This window comes from Orycteropus afer, unplaced genomic scaffold (genome assembly GCF_000298275.1).
Source record: "Orycteropus afer afer isolate SDZICR_OR568_19922 unplaced genomic scaffold, OryAfe1.0 scaffold00054, whole genome shotgun sequence".
NCBI lineage: Eukaryota > Metazoa > Chordata > Mammalia > Tubulidentata > Orycteropodidae > Orycteropus > Orycteropus afer.
Window position 1 is genome coordinate 9,822,505 of NW_006921641.1, and position 17,404 is coordinate 9,839,908.

The window sequence follows — 17,404 nt, forward strand, 5'->3', positions numbered from 1 at the left end:
AAGGGACCATTCCCTGGAGAAGGATATCATGCTTGGTAGGGTGGAGGGTCGACGAAAGAGGGGGAGGCCTTCAAGGAGATGGATTGACACGGTGGCTGCGATGATGGGCTCAAGTATAGCAGGGATTGTGGGGCTGGCGCAGCATCGGGCAGTGTTTTGTTCTGCTGTGCATGGGGTCGCTATGAGTCAGAAACGACTCGATGGCACTTAACAACAACAACCGCCACCACAGATCTTTTGTTTTGACTTTTTTCTGTACATAGTTAAAGGTGGTCATTTCTTCACAGTTTGCATGCTTTCACTTAACAATGTGTAAAAATGGCTTGGGAATGGTGTCTGACCTCCTCTAACTTCAGAAGGGAGAAGGAGAATTGAGATCAACAGCCCAAGGCTGATTCCTGTGAAGTGGAGGTCAGGCATATTTCCTGTCCCCAACCTTTTTATCCATTCTGACAATAGCATCCCTCCCACAGCTCTTTATACTTCTCTGCTGGGTTCTATAATTTGTTATAATGGACGCACAGAACTCACAGACCATGCTTAGAATTATGGGGTTTATTAGGGGAAGTAACAATTCACAATTCAGAATCAGAAACAACTCAGGATATAGTTCTTCAGTAAGGACTGCCTCTTCTCAGCAGTGCCCGCAGGCATGCCTCTGGCTTCCTCCCAGGCCACTGCCCTGCTTGGGCAAGCGTTACAAAACTCTAGCTCTACCAGTAAGTGCCCAGAGGCACTCCACTCTGCTGGTAAGCCTTGGCCCAAAGTCACTCAGTTCTCTCACTCTTTGGGCCAGGAAACCCACTGTGCTATCTCCTGACATTCTTGGTTCTGCTGCCTCTGTGGCGCCATTTTTCTGGTGCTGGCTCTAACCTGCTTTAGTGTTACAGCTCTCTTTCTCTGTCTCCTCCTTCTAGGAGGTTTTCAGTGCAAGGATCCCAAGTCCAAAGGATGTGTTCCACTCCTGGCTTTTCTCTCTTGGTGGTTGTGAGGTCCCCTTTCTATCTCCGAGATAGCTCATTTTAAGTCTGGTGGGATAGCAAAACTGACCAATCCCCTCATTAAGGCTCCATAACACCTTATTTGCATAGCCCCACACCCACATGGGTGCCATGCACCTTAGTTACTTTATTAGAAAGCTGTCCACTCCTGTTGGTATGCTATAAGTACCTCATTTGCATAACCCCACCCAGTCATTTGGTGGTAGTTAATAAGGGCCATATTAAGTAATTCACTGCACTGCACAATGTGAATTTAGAAAAACTTGTGAGACTAGGATCAGAGGAGTGTCATGGCATGAATAATCCCAAACTATGAATGGTCAAGAGATTATTACTGTTTAACTTTAGAATGGATATTTTCCCTTCCATAATTTTATTTTTCCAGTTGTTTAGTTTATGCTACTATTAACATTAATTTTATCCCCTGAGAACATAATGACTTGTAGCTAGAGTTATGTTTCAAAAGACATTCTGGGATTTAAACTTTCCATTAGTAAAATTCAGACTGATTGATCTGGGACAGCCTCCGAATGGTATCAAATCACCTTAGTTAGAAGGAAGAAGATTAATTGTGTTAAATTAAATGCAGCACTTTTTTCTGGAGCTGCAGTATTATTCTAAACAGTTTAAATGTTCTTCTGACATATAAAGATACAAATAGTTTTTAAATATACAAAAGACTGAACCTCATCCATAACAAAAGAAATGCAATTAAAACTACAGTATAACCTTTGAGAGCTGGGAACTCAATAGGACTGCCTTGTGTTTTCAGGTCTCACAGGTTTTCCAACTTTGATAGAGTGCAGTCTTGCCACTTTTCTGTTGCTCCTTTTAGTGGAAAATATTTGAATTTTCCTTCTCTGACAAGTTGACACATTTCTCAGGTTCCAGCTTCTGCAAGTTTTACTGTATAATGATAAACTATTCATTTCTAGAATGACATAGAAGTGTAGATTGGTACCACTTTTTTGGAGGACAATTTGGTAATAATTTTCAGAATGGAAATACTCATACCTCTTCAGCCTGCAATTCCATTTTTAGGACTTCATCCTAAAATTATACTGGCTCATATGTAATCTCTGAAATGGCATTGGTAAGTGAGAAAAGAAGTTGCATGACTGTGTATAATATGCAATAATGTTTGTTCAAAACAGAGAAATACTTGCACATTGGTATAGGCACTTACTGTCTTTGGAAGGGTAAAAAACTGGTTATATGGCTGCCTCTGAAGAGAGATTAGGTATCAGGGATGAGATAGGGACATTTGTAACCCTGAACCCTTTGGATTATTTTTTCAGGAACATGTGATATCCTTGCAAAATGAATTTTTGACCTTCTTTATAAACTGATTAATACTATGAAATGTCATGAATTATTTTTTATTTAATTAAGTTGGATCAAAAGGGCGAGTCATAAGTTTTGAAATAAGAAAAGACCACCATGATCTGGCTAAGAAGAATTACAGACAATGGCGTGATTCATGGAAAATAAGTCATGTAGAAGAGTGGCCAGACAATGTGGATTTTATTCATAAGGATATTTCAGGAGCAACTGGTGACGACATGAAATCCTCCACATTTGATGCAGTAAGTTTTCTCACTCAAAGTGAGTCTTATGTTGTTAGAATACTGAGTACCAAGAAAATAGGATCAGGCTTCTTTTTTATGGGCAAGGGTTATCCTTCTTTATTTGTTGCATTTTTATCTCTAGGGATGGGAAGAGTATTTTCCTTCAATGTCCTTTAATATCATGGAGGGTTTGGGGCAGTGAGAAATACCTAGTCAGGTGCCAGAGTTGTCAGTGAGTGTGGGGTAATGACCAGAGGAGATTAAAAGGAGTAGTTAGTTGAGCATGATGAACCTTAGTGTCTCCAGGATGGAGGAGAATAATTTGGAAGCAGCATTGGGAGCATGTTGAGCCTATCATCTAACCTCATGATATGAGATTTGGGGCAATAAATAGCCTTCATTTGAGAGGGATCAGGGAAGAGGCATCTTTAGACGGGTAAAGTCAGGATGTAGTGGAGTGTTCTTTAAAGATACTGAGCATAGAAGAGGTTATCATGAATAAAATTCTAGAGAGAAGAGTGGAAGGTTTTGTGAGGAAAAGGGGCAGTGGAAGGTTGAATTAGGGGAGAAGCAGCACAAAGTAGTATGAAGATAAAACTATAGATGGCAAGTGTGATAGTTAAAGTTGTGTGTCAGCTTACCTGGGCGATGATGCTCAGTTTTTTAGCAGTCAGGATGTAGTCATCTCCCAGATTGAGATCTGATATAATGTAATCACTTCCATGATGAGATCTTTGAGCACCAATCAGTTGAAGTTTCCTCAGGGGTATAGCCTGCTTCCAATGTATATGGATGTCTTGGCAAAGATTTTTGGCTCTTTGCTTAATCTGGATCCTGCATCTAGCTCTTCATCATCTGGCCTCTGATTCCTGGATTTGAACCAGTGGTCTGCCGTATTGCCTGTCCCAAGGCAACTTGGGATTGTTGCCTTCTCAACCTGTGAGCAACAGCCTGCCATCTTACTGGCCAATCTTGGATTTTTCAGCCTCTGAAGCTAACAGCCTGCTATATTGCCTGCTGATCTTGGGTTTGTCAGCCCTTGAAACTACGTGAGTCAGTAGAAGCCTCCACCTTGATGTGTGATCCACAGACTTGGGACTTGCCAGCCTCTACAACTGCCTGAGCCATTTCCTTGAGATAAATTTCTCTCTTTGTATATATGTTGTTGGGAGCTCTGGTAGCATAGTGGCTAAGGCACTTGACTGCTAACTAGAAGGCTGGAGGTTCAAACCCACCAGCCACTCCTCGGAAGGAAGATGGGGCAATCTACTTCCGTAGTGATACTGCTTTGGAAACCCAAGGAGGGGTCGCTATGAGTCGGGTCTGTCTCAACGGCACATAACAACAACAACAAATATATGTTGTTGTTATTAGGTGCCAATGAGTTGGCTCTGACTCATAGCAACCCTAAGTACATCAAAATGAAATGCTGCCCAGTCCTGAGTCATCCTCACAATCCTTGTTGTAATTGAGCCCATCATTGTAACCACAGTGTCAGTCCATCTTATGGAGGGTCTTCCTTATTTTTGCTGACCCTTCCATTTACTGAGCATGATATCTTTCTCTGGGGATATGTATATGTAAGCTTCACTGGCTTCTCTTCTGTAGAGAACCCAGCCTAACACAAGAAGAGATGATGATATTTTAACCAAAGATGGAGATGTGGGACATGAAGAGACTAGCAAGCTTCAGAGTTTCAGAAATCTCGTATAAGTTGCCTCATCTGTGGTGATGACACTTAAAAGTTCATAGCTTGACCCTATAGACTGAGGTTTGGGTAAGATTTCTTTCTCTTTCCTTAATTGACTGCTGGAAGGTTAGATTATTATAAGACCTAAGGTAGCATGTTATCAAGAATCAATGGTATTCAGGTTTGCGGTCTGATAGAGCCTGTTGGAACCACTGAGACTATGGTCCCTAGCTGCCTGTCAGGTTTGGAATTGAATCCACACCTTTGGCTTCCAGCCAAGCAAAAGACAGGCATATGAGTTGAACATTTACCTGAGGTAGATACACTCCTTGGAGAGAACAATTACGGAAGAAAGAAGGGCTGCTTATGCACCAGGAGACAGCTCAGGGGGCAAGAGGGCGTGGAGGGATGGACATAGGGAAGAGGTAATTATCGGGAGGAAGTGGGAGGGGAGTTGTTGCACTGTGGTAAATTGTGGTCATTATCATGAGACAAAGTGTATGTGAACTGCTGTATGGAAAGTGAATTTGCTCTGTAAATCTTCACCCAAATCACCATTAAAAAAAAAAAGAAGAAGAATCATCATCAATGGTATTGAAGGAAGAAGTCCAGGCTGCAGTGAAGACATTGGTAAAAACAAGGCTCTAGGAATTGACAGAATACCAGTTGAGATGTTTCAACAAACAGATGCAACACTGGAAGTGCTCACTTGTCTATGCTAACAAATTTGGAAGACAGCTACCTGGCCAACTAACTGGAATAGATCCATATTTGTGCCCATTCCAAAGAAAGGTGATCCAACAGAATGTGGAAATTATCACACAATATCATTAATATCACGTGCAAGTAAAATTTTGGTGAAAATAATTCAAACACAGTTACAGCAGTATATCGACAGGGAGCTACCAGAAATTCAAGGCAGATTCAGAAGGGGACATAGAATGAGGGATATCATTGTTGATGTCAGATGGATCTTGGATGAAAGTGGAGAATATCAGAAAGATGTTTACCTGTGTTTTATTGACTCTGCAAAGGCATTTGGCTGTGTGGATGTTAACAAATTGTGGATAACATTGTGAAGAATGGGAATTCCAGAACACTTGACTGTGCTCATGAAGCACCTGTACATAGACCAAGAGGCAGTTGTTTAAACAGACCAGGCGATTCTCCATGGTTCAAAATCAGGAAAGCTGTGCATCAGGATTTTATCCTTTCACCATACTTATTCAATCTATATGCTGAGCAAATAATCCGAGAAGCTGGACTATATGAAGGAGGATGGGTCATCATGATTGGATGAAGACTCATTAACAGCCTGTGATATATAGATGATACAACCTTGCTTGCTGAAAGTGAAGAGGACTTGAAGCAATTACTAATTAAATCAAACACTACAGCCTTCAGTATGGATTACACCTTAACCTCAACAAAACAGAAGTCATACAACTGGACCAATAAGCATCATCATGATAAATGGAGAAAAGATTGAATTTGCTAAGGATTTCATTTTATTTGGCTCCACAATCAGTGCCTATGAAAGCAGCAGTCAAGAAATCAAACGACATATTGCACTGTGCAAATCTGCTGCAAAAGTCCTCTTTAAAGTGTTAAAGAGTAAAGATGTCATCTTGAAGACTAAAGTGCACCTGACCCACACCATGGTATTTTCCCTCATCTCATATGCATGTGAAGGCTGGATAATGAATAAGGAAAACTGCAAAATAATTGATGCATTTCAGTTGTGGTGTTAGTGAAGAGTATTGAATATACTGTAAACTGCCAGAAGAATGAACAAATCTGTCTTGGAAGAAGTATAGCTGGCATGTTCCTTAGAAATTAGGATGGCAAAACTTCATCTCTTACACTTTGGCCATGTTATCAGGACATCAAGAGAAGGACATTATGCTTGGTAAAGTAGAAAAGGGGGTCAGTGAAAAAGGGGAAGACCATCTACAAGATGGATTGACACAGTGGCTGCAACAGTGGTGTCAAACATAGCAGCAATAGTGAGGATGGTGCAGGACTGAGCAGTGTTTCATCCTGTTGTCCATAGATAGGGTCCCTGTGAGTCAGAACCAACTCGATGGCACTTACCAACAACAAAACAAAATGAAGCAAAGTTCACACAAGATAAATGATTTTATCAGGATGGTTCCTATCTCTGATAACTAAATCCTAAATTGCTAAAGGCATAATTTACTAGACACAAAGGCACAACTTTTTCTCCTCATCCTTGTTTGGCTTGTGTATTACAGCTCAATAAGAGGTAATAGGAATTGCTTGACTTAAGCCATACACAGTGTGGTGGTTATGTTTGTGTGTCAACTTGGCTGGGCCTGGTTGAATGGCTGGGCAGCTGGTGGTAGTTATTCCCCATGATGAGACTGGCAATCAACTCCGCGGTGGGATCTACCACAAGCAGCTGAGTAGCTGCCTTTGGGATATAGTCTGCTTCCTGTATTTAAGCAGAAGCCTTGGGGAATAGTCTCTTGCCTATGGCACGCTTGGACCCTGCATGGAGCTGTGTCGTTGCTCAGCAGCCTGCTATGCTCTGCCGACCTTGGGACTTACAATGGACTTAAGTTAATGGCCTGCCATGTGGTTTGGTAACATCGGGACTGTGCCTTTTTACTGTCAACCTTGGGGCTTCTCAGCCTCAGCGGTTAGCAGCTGTCTGAGTGAAGAAATGCCTCTAGTTCCAGTGGGCCGGGAGCAGGAGGCAGAGCTGGACCCCAAGATTGAGGGGTTTTCACTCAGCCCCTAGAGCCTGGCACTTTGCACTTGGACTTATAGCCTCCAAATTTTAAGAATAAACTCCTGTTTGTAAAAGCCATCCTTTACATTTGTGGTATATTTCTTGTCACAGCGGCACTAGGTAACCAAAACACAATAATGACAAAAATACCTGGTAAGATAATTCATAAAAAGTACATAGAATAGTACCTGGTACATAATGAGCATTAAATACGTGTTAGCTATTATTTTCATCATTATTATTTCTCTCCTTTTTACTTTTTCTAGTTGCTTAAATTCTTTTCCTTCAAAACTTACATTATAGGTTATCTCCATGGAATATACCTTAATCATCTAGCTGAAAGATTATTATCTTCCTCTGAATTATTGAACCTCTTTGTTTGTTGATTCAACAAACATTAAGGACCTATATCCTATGTGCCACATAACTATGCTAAGATGGCAATGAATTCTATATTTAAAGGAGCTTCCAACTAATAAAAGAACTGCAAAATTAAAATAAAAAATAAAAAAGATCAGCATAGAAGTAGTTATTGGGAAGACTCTGAAGTACGAAGCACCGTGAATGTAGAAATGGGTACAAGTGAACATGAGGAGGTGAAGCTGGAAACACAGTCATGAAGGACTAGATAATGAAGAATGTTGTCTGTATATCAAGTTACCAAAAACCAAACCCATCGCTACCCTATAGGTCAGAGTAGAACTGCCCCATAGGGTTTTCAAGGCTGTAAATCTTTATGGAAGCAGGCTGCTGCATCTTCCTCCTGTAGAGTGGATGGTAGGTTCAAACCAGTGACTTTTCAATTAGCAGCCAAGCACTTTAACCATTGTGTCACCAGGTCTCCATATCAAGTTAGGGTGTTGTTCTGGTTACCTAGTGCCACTGTGACAAGAAATATACCACAAATGGCATGGCCTTTACAAACAGGAGTTTATTCTTACAATTTGGAGGCCAGAAGTCCAAGTTCAAAGTGCCAGGCTCTAGGGCTTGGGTGAAAGCCCTTCAACCTTGGGGTCCAGCTCTGCCTCCTGCTCCCAGCCCACTGGAGCTAGAGGCATTTCTTCACTCAGACAGCTGCTAGCTGCTGAGGCTGAGAAGCCCCAAGGTTGACAAGTAAAAAGGCATGGACCCAATGTTACCAAACCACACAGCAGGCCATTAATTTAAGTCCTTTGTAAGTCCTGAGGTCGGCAGAGCATGGCAGGCTGCTGAACACTGACACGGCTACATGCAGGGCCCAAGTGTGCCATAAACTAGAGACCATTCTCAAAGCTTCTCCTCATATACAGGAAGCAGACCACATCCCAAAGGCAGCTACTCAGCTGCTTGTGGTAGATCCCACCATGGAGTTGATTGCCAGTCTCATCATGGGGAACAATTACCACCAGCTGCCCAGCCACTCAACCAGGCCCAGCCAAGTTGACACACAAATAACTACCACAATTCCACCCCTTGTCGACTTGGCATCTGTACAGATCTCTCTCACTGGGTGGCTCCAGTCCCCTAATTCCTCTAAGTGGCAACTTCACCCCCTTGGCCTGGTGGGCCCCATTTCTCTCACTCTTGGGCATGGCAGTCACGCCCCCTCACTCTTGGGCAGCAGCTATGGCTCCATCCCACTGGCTCACATGAATGAGCAGCCCCACACTCCAGAATCAAGTTGGTGAAGGTCTAACTCCTTGAAACCTAGGGGGCTGTGATCGTTCCACTCCCAAAGGCCATGGTCCTACCCTTTCAGGCTGAGGTAGCTCTGCTTCCATTTCCTTGGTCTCTACTTCTGCCAATTAATGCCTGAGGGCAACCCACTCCGTCAGGAATCTTCTTGCCCAAAGGACATTTAGCTTTCTTGCTTCGTGGGCTGGCCAACCTGCTACTGCGTTTCAAGCCAGTCTTTTCTACCAGTTAATGCCTGAAGGCAACCCACTCCATCAGGAAGCTGCCTACCCAAAGGCATCAAGCTTTCTCCTCTGTGGGCTGGTAAGGCTGTCACTGTCTCATGCCGGTTCTCTCTGCTCTGCTCCTGCCATCTCTCATGCCGGTCTCTTGCTCTGCTCCTGCCATCTATCATGCCATATGCCGGGGTCTCTCTGCCAGGGTCTCAGGTCAAGGACTCACTCCACTTCCGTTTCCACATTTTAGGCATCTGTCAAAGCAGCACCCCATTCTCTCGGTACCGTATTCTGTTCTGGTTACCTAGTGCCGCTCTGATGGGAATACACCACAAATGGGATGGCCTTAACAAGCAGGAGTGTATTTTACAATTTGGAGGCTAGAAGTCCAAGTTCAAAGTGCCAGGCTCTAGGGCTTGGGTGAAAGCCCCTCAACCTTAGGGTCCAGCTCTGCCTCCTGCTCCCAGCCCACTGGAGCTAGAGGCATTTCTTCACTCAGATAGCAGCTAGCTGCTGAGGCTGAGAAGCCCCAAGGTTGACAAGTAAAAAGGCATGGACCCAATGTTACCAAACCACACAGCAAGCCATTAATTTAAGTCCTTTGTAAGTCCTGAGGTCGGCAGAGCATGGCAGGCTGCTGAACACTGACATGGCTACATGCAGGGCCCAAGTGTGCCATAAGCTAGAGACCATTCTCAAAGCTTCTCCTCATATACAGGAAGCAGACCACATCCCAAAGGCAGCTACTTGGCTGCTTGTGGTAGATCCCACCATGGAGTTGACTGCCAGTCTCATCATGGGGAATAACTACCACCAGCTGCCCAGCCATTCAACCAGGCCCAGTCAAGTTGACACACAAACATAACTGCCACAGGTGTATAGATATTATCTTGAAGATAATGGAAAATTATTGGTATTTTTAAGTAGGGGAGTAAAATGTCCAGATTCTAGTGGAAGAATGGAGACTGTAAGTCTCCTTAGAAAGCTACTATAATATTTTAATAAGATATGAAAAGATCCTGACTTAAGGCAGTGATAGTTGATGAACTTGAGAAATACTTACATGAGGTATCTATGTGGGACTGGATCGTTTTAATTCAAACGTAAGTATGAAAACTCCACAGATTCTCAAAAGAGAATTCAAGGTAAAGAAAATGATGACTCCAAGTGTCTAGTTTGAGCAACTAGATAAATAGTAATGCTGTTAACTGAGAATAGAGCATTCAAGAGTATCAGCAGGTTTTTGATTATCTAATTTGGGTCTTCAATAACGTAGTGAAACTGTTGTCTAAGAACCAATTTATGTCCGTCATATTGACTCTTTGATTCAGTCATTGAGTTCCCTACTTGGCTATGTTATAGGCATCTTAAAACTCAATATGTCCAAACTTTTAATTATTTCTCCTCAAACTTGCTCATCTTGTAGTCTTCCTTATCTTAGTAAATGACATATCCATTTTTTCAGTGACTTAGGCTAAAAACTTTGGATTCATCTTTGACTCCTCTCTCTTTCACATCCCACAGCCATTCCTAATGCTATTGGCTCTACCTTCAAAATATATACTACTTGTCATCACATCCATTGCTGTTTACTATTGCAAGCCACCATCATCTTTGCTTACCCTACCATGGTCCAGTCTATGTATGTTGTTGTTACTTGCTGTCAAGTCAATTCCAACTTATCGTGACTCCATGTGAGCAGAATAGATAGGGTTTTCAAGACTGTGAACTTTTGGAAGCATATCACCAGGCCTGTCTTCTTAGGTGGGTTTGGACTGCCAGTCTTTCAATTAGTAGTCCAGTGCTTAACCATTTGCACCACCCAGGGACTCCATCCTTTATACAGACTTTTAAAATTGTCATTCTTGAAAACTCTCCAGTGACTTTTCTCATTGAGTAAAGCTACCAAGCAGTTGCTGTCAAGTCAATTGCAACTCACTGTGACCCCTTATTTGTCAGATTAGACTGTGTTTCACAGCGTTTTCAGTGACCAATTTTCTGGAAGTAGATCACCAGGCCTTTCTTACAAGGTGAGTCTGGGTGGACTCAGACCTCCGACTTTTCAGTTAGCAGCTGAACCTGTAAACCATTTATATCACCCAAGGACTTCCTAAGTAAAACTAACCAACAACCTAACCAACACACTGCCATCGAGTCGGATCTGACTCGTAGTGATCCCTCTTTGGGTTTCTGAGGCAGTATCACTACAGAAGTAGATTGCCCAACCTTCCTTCCGAGGAGCAGCTGGTGCGTTTGAACCACCAGCCTTCTGGTTAGCAGTCAGATGGCTTAGGCATTGTGTCACCAGAGCTCCTGATTAAAGCTAAAGCCCTTATAATGGCCTACAAGGTTGTACATAATTTGGCTTCCCAACTTTTACTATATCCTCACCATTTTAGACCTCATTGCTTACCCTTTTCCTCCTTTTTTTTTTCTCCACTACAGTGACAGTAGCCTCCTTATTCTTTCTCAGACTCACCAAGTGTCCTATTGCCTCAGAGCATTTGTATTTGGGTTCTTACCTTCTAAATTTGCATTGTTGTTGTTATGTGCCGTTGAGTTGGCCCCGACTCATAGCGACCCCTCCTTGGGTTTCCGAGGCAGTATCACTATGGAAGTAGGATTGCCCAACCTTCCTTCCGAGGAGTGGCTGGTGGGTTTGAACCGCCAGCCGTCTTGTTAGCAGGCAAGTGTCTTAGCCACTATGCTAAATTTCCATAGGGCAAGCTTAATCATTTTCTTCAGGTCTCTTCACTGACCATCTTATGTGTAAAATAGCACTCTCTCCCTGTCTTTTTACTCTCTGTACTTCTTATATTGCTATGTAATTTCTTTTACTGAATTAATATGTTTTACTTTATTATTTGTATAAACAGTATAAATTGAAGATTGTGGGTTGATGGTAAGGGAATGTCAGTTGCTCGATACATGTAAAGATAAACGACCTGGACTGTCAGTAGGGTAGACATAGTTGAGGATATTCCTTTCCATGCAGAAAAATTCCCTGGACATTTATGAAACTGTCCATTCCAACTGGCAGATGGACTGTGGGTCCATACTTCCTGTCTCTTCACCCCAAAAGGGTTGGCTTTCTACCATACCATCAAAGACCCATGGCCCTCAGGATACAGTTCCCAGTCCTATTGAGAGTCCTCTGAGTGACACAGGACCAGCCATGTTCATCACCGGGGCCAGCCCAGCTTCTAGTCCCTCCAGCAGTGTCTGCACTGGGCATTGCAGCACTTGTGGAAGGTGGTCATTGGCTCATCAGCAGAGTGTCTGAAGCTGCATGAAGTAGACATGAGGATGTTCACATTTTGGGGCATGGCTCTGCCGTGGAGTTGACATTCTGTCAGGCAGCTACTGCCCCTCCAAGGCACATCATCTACTTCTTTAAGCTTGGGAAACTTCTGATTTGTTACCACTTAGCTGGGTTGAGCAGACACTCCCAACCCAAGCAGAGAGAGCTTTCAGAAAAGGTGACACTTGGCTTCTTTCCTGATTTTTATTACATCCCTGAAACTTGAGGTTACATCTGGTTTCATTCTTCCCATAGTTTTGGACTGTAAAGGAGTGTATGCAAACACCAAGAATGAGGCAGCACCAACAAACTACTTCTTTTGGTTAGCAGCTGAGCACTTAACCACTGTGCCACCAACGCTCCTTATAGGTAATGTGGTGCACACAGGGGCAGGTCTTGCAGGCAAAGCAGTGGCAGTGCTGCCCTGTCTGTCTACATGATCAGCCCATTCTGCAGCCTGGGCAGAAGAGCAGCGTGTCTTCCAATTGCCAGCACCCTCCCTGCTATATAGTTTTTTGTATTACTAATCACCCTCTGGCATATTAGAATGTAAGTTCCCATGAAACAAAATAGTATATAAGCTCCCATTTATTGTACCCTTATCACATAGCAAAATGCTTGGTTCATAGAAGGTGCTAAATAAATATTTAGTGAATTAATAATGAATAATGTCTCTTGGTCCATTAAAAGTTTTATAAAAAATAAACTTTAAAATTTACCATTTAGTAAATATTTTGATGTGCTAACATCTCCTAGCTTTCTAGAGTTACCTATCAATGAAAGTTACTTTATTTATATTTTGACCAGATATATTTTTGTTTTTAATTATTGAAAGTTTCAGTCATTCAATTACTCATTGTACTCATTGAGCATCTTTTGTGAGGACAGCCCTGTACTCTGCAATAGCATGAAGAATAAAGAATAAATAAGGGATGTGGGTCTAGCATTTTAGAGACCTCTAAAATTAATATTCATGACTTTTGAACATAAAAATATAAAATATATTTGAGATGTGAATTTTCATTGCCAAAAGCTGAGATAAGGCATTTAAACTTTACAAATGTATATAGAAAAATATATATAATAAAGAAAAATTATAAATTTATAAAGAAAAATTCCTATATTATAAATATTGACAAGTATGTCATTATGATTTTTATGTATAGTTAAACATTATGACAAGTTGTATAATAAACATACCCTTTTTGGAATAGTAAAATGACAGTTAATAATATTGTATTCTTAAATACTTTAATTGGGGTCATTGTTTTCTAAAATTGTACCCTTTCATAATAAGAAAATTTATGCTTTATTTAATTGGAACTCAGTTCAGTTCTCTTTTTTATTCCCACAGGTAGCCTTGGATATGTTAAATCCTCAAGTTGCTTTACCCATTTTATATCCAAATCTTAAGCAGGGTGGTATATGTGCTGTGTATCTAGCAAAGTGAGTAACATTGTTTTTCTTTGATATGATTTTTAAACACATTTATTTCATCTAAGGGCCAGATTAAAATTTTAATTTTGTAACTGAGTAGAATGTATATGTTCTAGTAAAACTGTTATAACATGACACATGTCCCAAATTCAGTTATCCCAATGCATTGTCATTGAGTTGATTCTCATACTGACCCTATAAGAAAGAGTAGAACTGCCTCATAGGATTTCCAAGGCTGTAAATCTTTACAGAAACAGAGTGCCTCATCTTTTTCCCACAGAGCCTTTTGGCTAGCATCTGAGTACTTAACCACTGCACCATCAGTACTCCTTAATTTAGTTGTAGTGTTGTTTAAACCATCCTTTACATAACTAATAAGATGCATATTTCTTCTTACAATTTGGAAAAAAGACTTTAAAAGTGTAATGTGAACACTAATGTTAAATGATGGCCTCTCTGTTTTACATAGTATTCTGTGAGACTGCTTATGTGCTTTAACTTTCATTTTCAGTTTTCCCACCCTTGATTTAATTATAGCATTTCAATTTGGGTAAGAGATATAATGAAGTTAAAATTAAGAAAGTTATTAGAAGAATTTGAAGTATTTTTCCCTTTTCTGAAAGCATCACACAGGTTATCGAACTTTTAGATGGAATTCACACCTGTGAACTTGCTCTCTCATGTGAGAAGATAAGCGAAGTCATTGTCAGAGATTGGTTGGTTTGCCTTGCAAAACAGAAAAATGGAATTTTATCTCCAAAAGTAGAACCTAAAATCAACACAGACTTACGAGTACATTCTCAAAAGAAAACTGGAGTTGAAAGTGAGCTGTTTCAAGAGGATGACCATGGTGAACTTCAAGTTTATGTTATGCATGTCTTTGCAGTAAAAATTGGAGGATGGGTGTTTAGACCAATACATTTTAAGAATATTCCCTACTTTAATTTTCCTGCAGAAATTGAAATGTAGTATTTCTTCTGTTAAATTAAAGTCTGTTAGGGACAAAATAATCATTTTCCCTGCCTTTTATATAAACTCTGATACCTTTAAAGAATCGAGCTTCTTATAATATTCATATTTTACTTGTCTCTCAGGAGGGGCTTAGATGTCAAACACTTTAAACATTCTAAGGAATGTTTTAATTTAGATCAGTGATTATTACTAAGGGAATGAATGTAATAAGTTCTAATATGAAAATAGCTAATACTTCACAAAGCAACTTCTAAGATACTGCTGGAATTTTTCAAATAACTAAATTTAGGACCTTCTTATATGTATACTTTAGGCCATGAATAAGTTTTCAAATATCCATTAATTTATGACCCATACTTATCCTTTTGATTATATCTGTATAATTTTATCATGTAACATGAACAAATTATTTATGTAAGATAACTAGCAAGGTAGCTCCAAAACAAATGCTGGAAAAAATATGGGAGAAAAAACTTACATCAGAGGCAGTAATTTGTATTTCAACAGTTTTTGTGAACAAATGATAAAAAACTTATGTAGCTTATAATAATATATTTTGTTTTACACCAGAAGAATCACATTCTGATTTTGTATATGGATCATTTCCCTATATTGCTAGACCTATACACTGGCAAGCTGGTCATACAGGTAAGTAATGTTCTCAGACATTATTAAATGGTATTTCTTTTTTAATTATTGTAATAACCTTACTTTTTCCCTTCTTAAATTAGCTTTTCTTGTCAAGTTGAGGAAGTTCAAACCACAAGTTAACTGAGTACTCCAGATGACAGCAACTGAATTGAAGACTGGAAAGTACCAAAATAGAACTTCATATTACAAATCTACTTTCCTAGATTGGTATTTTTAGCTCTTACTATCATTTGTATAATTTTTACATATAATTTTGAAAAATAACCAAAGCTAAAGAAAGGTGTGTGACATAGCGAAACTGCTTAAATGCCCCATTTTGACACTCGTCTTGCTGTTAGTTTGACATTTTGCAGTTAATGATTCCAAGTTTAGTTGCTCCATCTCATTCTTCACTTCCTGTAAACCACGCCATAGATTTGTCTTTCTCCGTCAAATTAGTTTTCTTTTCTTTGTTTGATTGATGATCATTGGCTACTGAAAATAAAATATGCATTTTAAGATAAATATTATGTATCTGTGCATTTTAAATACATATTTTAATGGCATGTATGTACGTTAAAAAAGTAATAAAGAAATCTAGGTTGTAGTAAAAAGGGAAATTTTAAAAAGAATGCTGTTATCACCTTAAAAGTTGTAACAAGAGATGTGAAAATTCTTGAATCTTTTAGCCCTCTCAAAATCTTTTTAACTAGCTTGAAAGAACATCAGAATTGTTTAATGTTGTTATATAAATCAAATATTTGGGGAAGTATACTTTATAACAGAATTAACTAAGAATAGGGTTTATTATTATTCATAGGCACTAGCATTTACTGTCAAGTCATACATTGTTTTAAGAACTTTATATCCACTATTTCATTTAATATATACAACTTCTTATAAATAAGCGAACAGGCTTAGAGTGGTTAAGTTGGTGCTTAAATACAAATGTGTTATAGGTTTCAAAGTAGTAGGGTCTGGTATGCTGCAATTCCTAGATTTATTCCTTAGGCCAGAATTATTTAAAATATGTATTCTAAAAAAGTTTACCTATTTCTTAGCATGTGGAAAATTTACAACTAAAACTTCTGCCTCTATAGACTTTACTGTCTGTGGTAGAGCTAGGCATTAAATAATAGCACAAATACAAGACTAAAAGTGTTATAAATCTTCAAAAGAAGTACAGGGTACTATGAATGGCTATAATAGGGATTTTGCTCTAGTCAGGTTACCCAAGCAAGTGACAGTTGAACTGAGATCTGAGTTAACAACAGAGAGAATTAAGGGGAAAAGGCCAGGGAAGCCTGGTCGAGTGAGAGATGGATTGTAGAAATGAGGCTGCAAAGATAAGTAGGGGGCAGACCATGCAGGATCTTGTAGGCCTGGTAAGAAGTTGGCCTATCCTAAGGAAAATGGGGTACCACTGAAGGATTTAATTAAGTCAAAGTAGCATATTTGGATTTGTGTTAAAAATTACTCTGGCTGCAGATGGAGAACTGATAGAATTGGAGCAGAGTATTCTTCTGGTATCTTATTTCTATATGATAACTATCTGAACATTCATGTAATAGTAATGCATTTATAATTTTTATAACATTTTTAGATATATAGAAACTGATAAGTACCATTTTAAAATTCTATCAAGAAATACTCTTTTCTGCTCTTCTGTTTAACTAGTAGCAAAATTCTGTCATTCATTCATTCGTTTGAATACCTGTTATATGCCAGATCCTAATGGTACTCCTTGCAGAAGGCTGGCTTTAGAGCAAAGTCCAGCTTGAGCCCTCCTCTGAACACTAAGTACCCTTTATAGTCTGGCTTATGGGGCAGATGCCTTCTTCCAATGTTAGCTTTTATGTCTGTGTCTGGCTTTCATCACCATATAGTGAACTCATATTGCCAGTACTTCCCACAGGCCCCATTTTTCCATGCAGGAAATGGTCCACATGTTTGCTGATGGCTTTAAGCCTACACTGGATCACATATTGGTCTATTAGCTTCTCTGAAAAACCTTCAAATTCCCACCCCACAGAAATAATTCTGCAATCCTTTGTGCCCCTAGATGTTTGTGGTAGTTATGTTTGTGTGTCAACTTGGCTGGGCCTGGTTGAGTGGCTGGGCAGCTGGTGGTAGTTATTCCCCATGATGAGACTGGCCATCA

General features: G+C 40.0%; 2 protein-coding genes across 2 annotated transcripts in view; one reads left to right on the forward strand and one right to left on the reverse strand.

Annotated features, from left to right (window-relative positions):
- TRMT61B (tRNA methyltransferase 61B) overlaps nucleotides 1-15,388 on the forward strand; it is a 30,024-nt gene extending 14,636 nt beyond the window's left edge. Inside the window, exons 4-8 of the mRNA XM_007938896.2 lie at nucleotides 2,394-2,587; nucleotides 13,559-13,650; nucleotides 14,265-14,491; nucleotides 15,184-15,261; nucleotides 15,345-15,388. Coding sequence (XP_007937087.2) covers nucleotides 2,394-2,587; nucleotides 13,559-13,650; nucleotides 14,265-14,491; nucleotides 15,184-15,261; nucleotides 15,345-15,388 — 635 coding nt within the window. The remainder of the gene's footprint in view (nucleotides 1-2,393; nucleotides 2,588-13,558; nucleotides 13,651-14,264; nucleotides 14,492-15,183; nucleotides 15,262-15,344) is intronic.
- Nucleotides 15,389-15,646: 258 nt separating this feature from the next.
- Nucleotides 15,647-17,404, reverse strand: part of SPDYA (speedy/RINGO cell cycle regulator family member A) — a 62,297-nt gene continuing 60,539 nt past the window's right edge. The window contains exon 6 of the mRNA XM_007938819.2: nucleotides 15,647-15,738. Within this exon, the coding sequence (XP_007937010.1) occupies nucleotides 15,647-15,738 (92 nt within the window). The remainder of the gene's footprint in view (nucleotides 15,739-17,404) is intronic.